A 6,746-nucleotide genomic window follows, 5' to 3' on the forward strand; every position below is an offset into this window, starting at 1 on the left:
TATTTATGATTAATTTTCTCTTTCTCGGTTCCGTTATAAATCATGAAAAATTTCTCTAAGTCAACTATGATCATTATAATTGTCGGAAATGTCAGAGAGAATTTTAAACTGCAACTGATTGCAATGTCTCTTCATTTAAAATTACAGTGCTTAAATTTATCGTTAGATTTATCGTCATTTTCGATATTAAATTACACGTTAGATTCATTTAAACTTTAAGCAAGAAAACTTGACTCCCTCTCAAACTAGTGATCAATTTTATATAACATCCACTTTCTCAGGAAAAGACAAGCAAATCTTAATATAATAGTCCATTATTTGCTGCTAACAATATAATAAAAAAATATGGACATATGTATATATATATATATACCGGTTGTAGAAAATAAAGCGTTACAAATTTTTATCTTGAAAATATTTGAGAAAAATTGTTCAAAAGTTATAGAATTTAAAAGGTCTATTTACTGATCTTATCAATTTGACCTTAGGTGACGTCGCTAAAGTTAGGTCAAGATTACATCAATTTTTTTTAATGAAACTCCCTACTTTTGTTTCCAGAATCTAATAACTGAAATCGAGAACTTTCCGAAATGCTACAAGAAAATATTTTTTCATTAACTTTTTGAATTATGATGCTTGAAAGTTATAATACCGCCAGCATTAGCATTACTCAAGGTGTCCGACCGGTGATTAAAATTTCTTGAATGTTGTTTAGAATCATGTTCTGGATATCATTTGTCAAGATGATGATACTAACTTTCAAGCATCATAACTCAAAAAGTAATTAAGTAACTTAATTAAATAACTTAATAAAAAATAACTTAATTATAGTGTTTTAAAAAGCTCTCGACATCGATTATTAGATTCTAGAATCAAGTAGGATATTCCATTTTAAAAAATCGACGTAACCTTTACTTGATCTTGATGACGCCACCTAAAATCGAACTGATAAGATCAGTAAATAGATCTTTTTGAACTGTACAACTTTTGTCTGAACAATTTTTCTCAATAATTCTGTGTTTCCGAGATAGAAATTTGTAACACTTTATTTTGAACATCCGGTATATGTATATATATTGTTATTAAAGTTTAGAATTTTTTACGTTCAATATTTTTGTTATTTTTCATGGTTTTAAATAAACAACCGAGAAAAATTTTTTGTTATGACCGGAATCCCTGCCGATATTCATCACTCTAGAATAATTGTTCTATTTGTTGGGTTGTAAAAATAAATAGCTACAGTGAAATTGAGGGATTGGATCTAAAATTTCAAGAGATGAGAAGAATCTAGAATTCTATTCTACATATAGAAGTTTCATTCAAAATTATATTAAAGTCTTTTTAATGAAGTATATTTAACAATTGAATTTTGGAAATAGCCGAAATGTCTCTTTCTCGATTTTAATGTTAATTAAAAATAGAATAGCGAAATCTGTCCCTTGTGAATTAGTCAGCCTTTAAATTGAAGTCAGTAAATGCACGAAATCAACGAAATACCGTCCGATTTAAACAGGAACAATAAGAACAGCAAGGTGTTCAATGTAAGAATAAGAAGTAAGGAGAGAAGTGCCTTTCTTTCTCGTTATTACCTGAACATCATTCGCGCGAATCGACGATAAATCTCGGTCCTAAAGTAATTTATACCCAGCAATGCGATATCCCACGCTCGTTTGACGCGCCGAGCCGTACCAAAAGAGCGTTTCTTTCTTCGTCCATTGTGTGGGTGCATTTATTCTTCTTACTCGAGCGATCATGTTCCGCGAGTAAGCAAACCATTAATAACGCATCGCATTAATTTACGAAGCGAACTATACCGTGCAGCGCGAACCGCCGGTATTTTTCTTGGCAATTAATTCGCTTGTTACCTCTACCTCTACCTCGCCTCGACCGTATTACGTTTCTCGAAACAGTCGATCGCGTCTTCGGACGATTAATCCTCGACGCAGATTCGCGTGAAAATGAATAGTTTTTTTCGCGCGTCATTATGCAAACGAAAATATAGCTTGCGAGGCAGTGGATGTTATTCGGCACGGACCGATGAATAGTTTGCTTTTATTTTTATATTGATCTTAGTATTGCGGCTAAGCTGTAAACCAAAGACCTATAATGTAGTGCGGCAATAAAAAGTGTTTCGATAAAGCATAATAATTTTAGGAGCATTTTTCTTGAAAATAAATTTACGCGTTATAAATTCTTGCATTTATTTAAGAAGAGAAATTATGATGATGAGAAAGAAAGGCCATAATCGTAGGATTGTGTTTAAATAGCCGATGTTAAAAAGCAGGCGGTGTCAATTTTCCAGATCTCAAATTAAATAGTTCCAACTGAGAGAGCATTAATCTATTCTCCGTGGAAAGTCGAGGTCAGGGCCATAATAAATGTAAAAAAAATAAAGAGAGGACGGCGACCGGACACGGTCAATTACACGGCCGTCGCTGAGCAGGGATAATGATGAATCCGTCGCAAGAGAACATTAATCTTGCAGCCAGGCTCGACGTCGAGGAATGAAAAATAACATTTGCGATTACGAGTCTACGAGCATAATGAATTTTCCGTTATGCGAAGGCAGAAGAGGAGAGAGTGTGAAATCGTGATTTCAGATATTGAATTCCATTGTTACGTGGCGGTTAAATCGCGGCTGCGTACAAGCGTTTTCCGTTAATAAATCAGTCGCTAATGATGTGACCCACCGGACATCCTCATTTACCGGTACGATCGATCGCACCGTTAACCGTCTATAGCGGTTATAATTAACAGCGTTACACAACGTTGTAGCTAACTTATACATTTATTAGGATCTAACGTTTCTTATTACTTATTACTTATAATTAGACAACAATTTAATTTAACAAGTAATACGAGGATTTGTATTTATCCTAACGTATCAACGTTTCCGTATCATTTAATTTATAATAAAAAAAGATCGTGAGAACAATTATAATAATTATAATAATACTTAATCATCATTACAGGTGACTGTAATTACTACGAAGTAGAACGCTGTGGCGGAAGCATTTTCGATGACGCGCATTTGCCGCACTTCAGAGTGCGAGAACCGCAAATTTGCGAGTGCACGTTCAGCGCACTTGAGCTTGGACAAGGACTTGCACCAATCCTGCCGTTTGCAGATGCAGAAATAGCGGATTGGCCAGTAAGGAAAACTTTGGAAAAATGAAAAAAAAACTCAAATCGCACACATCACTAGTACACATATATACCACGACGTAACGCACTCGCAATATCGCTAATCGTCTCGAAATTACGTAGCACGTAATTTCTGCGAAATTTCTGCAAAGTGGTGACTGTGTCATTGTGCTTTAGCGCGATTAAACAGTCATCTCATTCAAAACTGCACGCTCGCCATCCTCGGTGAATCGATACGAACGCAATGCTGCACTTTCGACGGGTTTTCATATAAAAGTGAAAGAAAATTTATTTGAGAAATTATATTACTCAAGAGAATTTTATAAAATTATCTACCAATATATATAAAATATATAAAACAAAAATGTTACGATAATCATATAGATTTATAGTACCTATAGACATTGAATCCAGACTTTTTACAAATAATATCCACTTGGGATTTACTCTTGCTCTCTGTCACTGAAATATTTATTTAAGAATAAGCAAAACAAAGTCTTCTAATTTTTAGTAGACTCCTAAGAGAAATCATGCCAACATTCATGCAGTTGGCTAAGAAAAATACTGTCTCCGCGCGCCCGTGGGAATAAAGCGAGTCGTGATGTTTATCCTTCGCTTTTAGGAAAAGCTCGAATTGCGTCCGCTGTGCTTTTCATGGTGCTGTGTGGAAGCAAGATAAGAACGTTATTTCGTAAAATGTACTTTTAAGCCACGTCTTATACTTTAGTATGTAAATGTCAGTGCAAGTAAAACGGATGCATGTCATATAAAACATGCCGCTAGATAAATCTTTTAAAGGATCTACCTGTTAATAAAATATTTTGATATTGCTTCGAAACTCAAAGATTTTCAAATAATAAAGAAAAGTAACGAAAAATATTCCGCTGGCGGATTGCCAGATTGACTATTGATATACGTTTCTCGAATTTACATAACTTTTTGGAAGAGTTAAGCTGTTTCGCACAATACAATTCTACCAGACAAATATAAATAAATATTTTACCCCCCCCCCCTCCCTCTCCAGCGCCAAAACGCATATTGGCAAAAAATTTTAATACATCGTATCTTGTTCGTTTTGTCTGCATTTATATGAATATATGTATCTCTATATAAAATAACCAACGTTATTGAGGATTTGCGTTTTACAATATTTTTTAATTTGAAAATCCATTTATAATATGTATATACATATATTAAACAAAATATTATATATGTGCTGTCAATATATCCCGGCGATTTAAAGTTTGTTCGAGAATGAAAAATGAAACGCATTACTTTTATGCGTTTTCAATGTACCTACAATTATTCTAGTTTCTAGACAGTTCTTTCTCCGAATGTTTGCCCATTATTCACGAAAACCATTAATTTAATTCTCCAATTATTGGATAAATATAATGCACGTTTAAATTTTAATGAAAATATATTACTAAAGAAAATTATTACATGTGCATGATGACAAATTTAATAAATCTTAATAAAAATTATTGTTATGATTCATTAATATTACTAATCGCATACTTATTAATACAATATATAATATAATCAGTATAATTAGTATGTCAATGCTCTCTGACTAAATATATCTAGATGAACTATTTTCGTTCAAATAGATAATGATAAGCTAGGTTGTATCTAATAACATCAGCGTGAGCTTTTGAATATCCCCGAGAGAAGAGAAATCTGCGCAGTGTTCGTTCTAGTTCGCCAAAATGTATGCGATGAATGTACCGACGGCACATTATGAGTCAGAACAGACGCATAAGTTAGCTAATTATCCTATAACAGAATCGATAGACAATATCCGCACCAGCGCAGCGGTATGCATTCGACAAAGTTTATAAAACTAATTAAATCTAGATTAAATTGTTCAAGTCTTCTTTGCCTACAATTTCTGCATTTTACTATGAATATTTAGGATGAGAAGTATTTAGTATATAAAGTCAATGCTATTGTTGCATTCATACAATTTCGTGTTATTGAACACGTGCATTTTCGCAACATGAATTCAAGCAAATATACAATTTTTGAGGGATTTTGAAGGCTAGTATGTTTTCGAGTGAATAACTCGCAACAATCGGAATAGGACACTATGCGATGTCTGATGGGATAACATAACCCGAGGCTACGGTCACTGCACGTGGAACGGATTAGCTGTATTCCGCGAAATAATGTAAACCGCACAAAAAATACCGCGGACATATGGAAAATGTTATTTTGCATTTTCCATATGCGCGAAGCAATACCTGTTTACTAGCATCTATTGGTAGATGCGAATAGAGATATGCCGTAATAGTTACATATATACTTCCGATATCAAGGTATTGATGAAAAAATGTTTTTTTTAATAGTATCTAGAATGTTCACGACGTAAATATTATTTTCTCGTTAATTCTTCAATATTAAAAAAGATTGAAATTTTTTTTATGATATTACGAAAAATAATTTATTCTAAATATTGAACAATTTTTTCTGATGAATAATCAGGTACTAATTAGTATCGCACAAAGTTATCGAATATTTGAAGAATTCATTTAATTTATAAATTATTTTCTTTAATAAAAACTGAGTTTTTGAAAATGTTGATAACATTCCTGCTGTATAACACAATGACTCGCATTACTTACATTTATACGCGAAACTCGTTCACGTACTCGCTCGCGCGTGCTGTAATTTTCGTCAACAATTGTCCTATTTCCGGCACGCGCCTACCAACTTAATTATTATTATCGGGTTGATTCGATAGAAACAATTTTGATAATGGCAGTTCGTTACCAGGATGCTCTGAAATTTTGCGCCGCAAGAAATTCCATAGCTTCGGGCCACCGGCATGCTCGTCAACCTGATCACGTGCCGCTCCACGAGACGGCCGCTTTGTTGTCTGAAAATCCGACTAATGAAGTCTCGTTAAATCGACAGGATCGATATCATGGTCGCGCGGACTTCGACGCCCACGAATTCAGTCGACGCGCTCCACTGAACAGTAATGGTAATATTAATAATAGTTATGTTAGCCAAATATCGACGCACAACGACCACGTCCCCATTAGCAGCGATATTGTCAACGAAATTCATTGCAAGGTTTCGCGCTGCAAGTAAAATGCTAATAATTAATGACATTTGCATGGCTGTGTAATAAAGATTTGTCATCACTGTCATCACTGACATTCGTCATCTCGCGATCATTAAATCAATTATGAGAATATAATAATCAAATTGTTCGTCAGAATAATAGTCTAAAAAATAGTTTGGTTATTGGATCGATTTGGTATATCGGTCGATGTATTCGGAATAACTACCGCCGATATAGAAATCCTAACAAGCGACGCTGTTGCAGTCATTAACACTGAATATGTGTGTGCTTCTGTTCATTAAAATCTTTTTACTGAATAGAGCAATATAGCGTAGAGTAAATAAACGAATAGACTAACATTAGATGATCACTGACGAATAAATACATGTAATAGCAACAAGCTGATACGTTATCACAGTTTATAAAGAAGTTTAGTATTCTATATGCGTGTGTGTGTGTGTGTGTGTGTGTGTGTGTGTGTGTGTGTGTGTGTGTGTGTCGTCGTCGTCGTTCGTCGTTCGTCGTTCGTCGT

The 6,746-nt window shown here is 34.1% G+C and overlaps 1 protein-coding gene across 1 annotated transcript in view; it reads left to right on the top strand.

The window, feature by feature from the left end:
- Positions 1 to 6,746, top strand: part of LOC105625786 (muscle M-line assembly protein unc-89-like) — a 141,000-nt gene that overhangs the window by 22,196 nt on the left and 112,058 nt on the right. Inside the window, exon 2 of the mRNA XM_012207104.1 lies at positions 2,973 to 3,151. Coding sequence (XP_012062494.1) covers positions 2,973 to 3,151 — 179 coding nt within the window. The remainder of the gene's footprint in view (positions 1 to 2,972; positions 3,152 to 6,746) is intronic.

The sequence above is a fragment of the Atta cephalotes genome, assembly GCF_000143395.1.
Source record: "Atta cephalotes unplaced genomic scaffold scaffold00003, whole genome shotgun sequence".
In the NCBI taxonomy this organism is placed as follows: domain Eukaryota; kingdom Metazoa; phylum Arthropoda; class Insecta; order Hymenoptera; family Formicidae; genus Atta; species Atta cephalotes.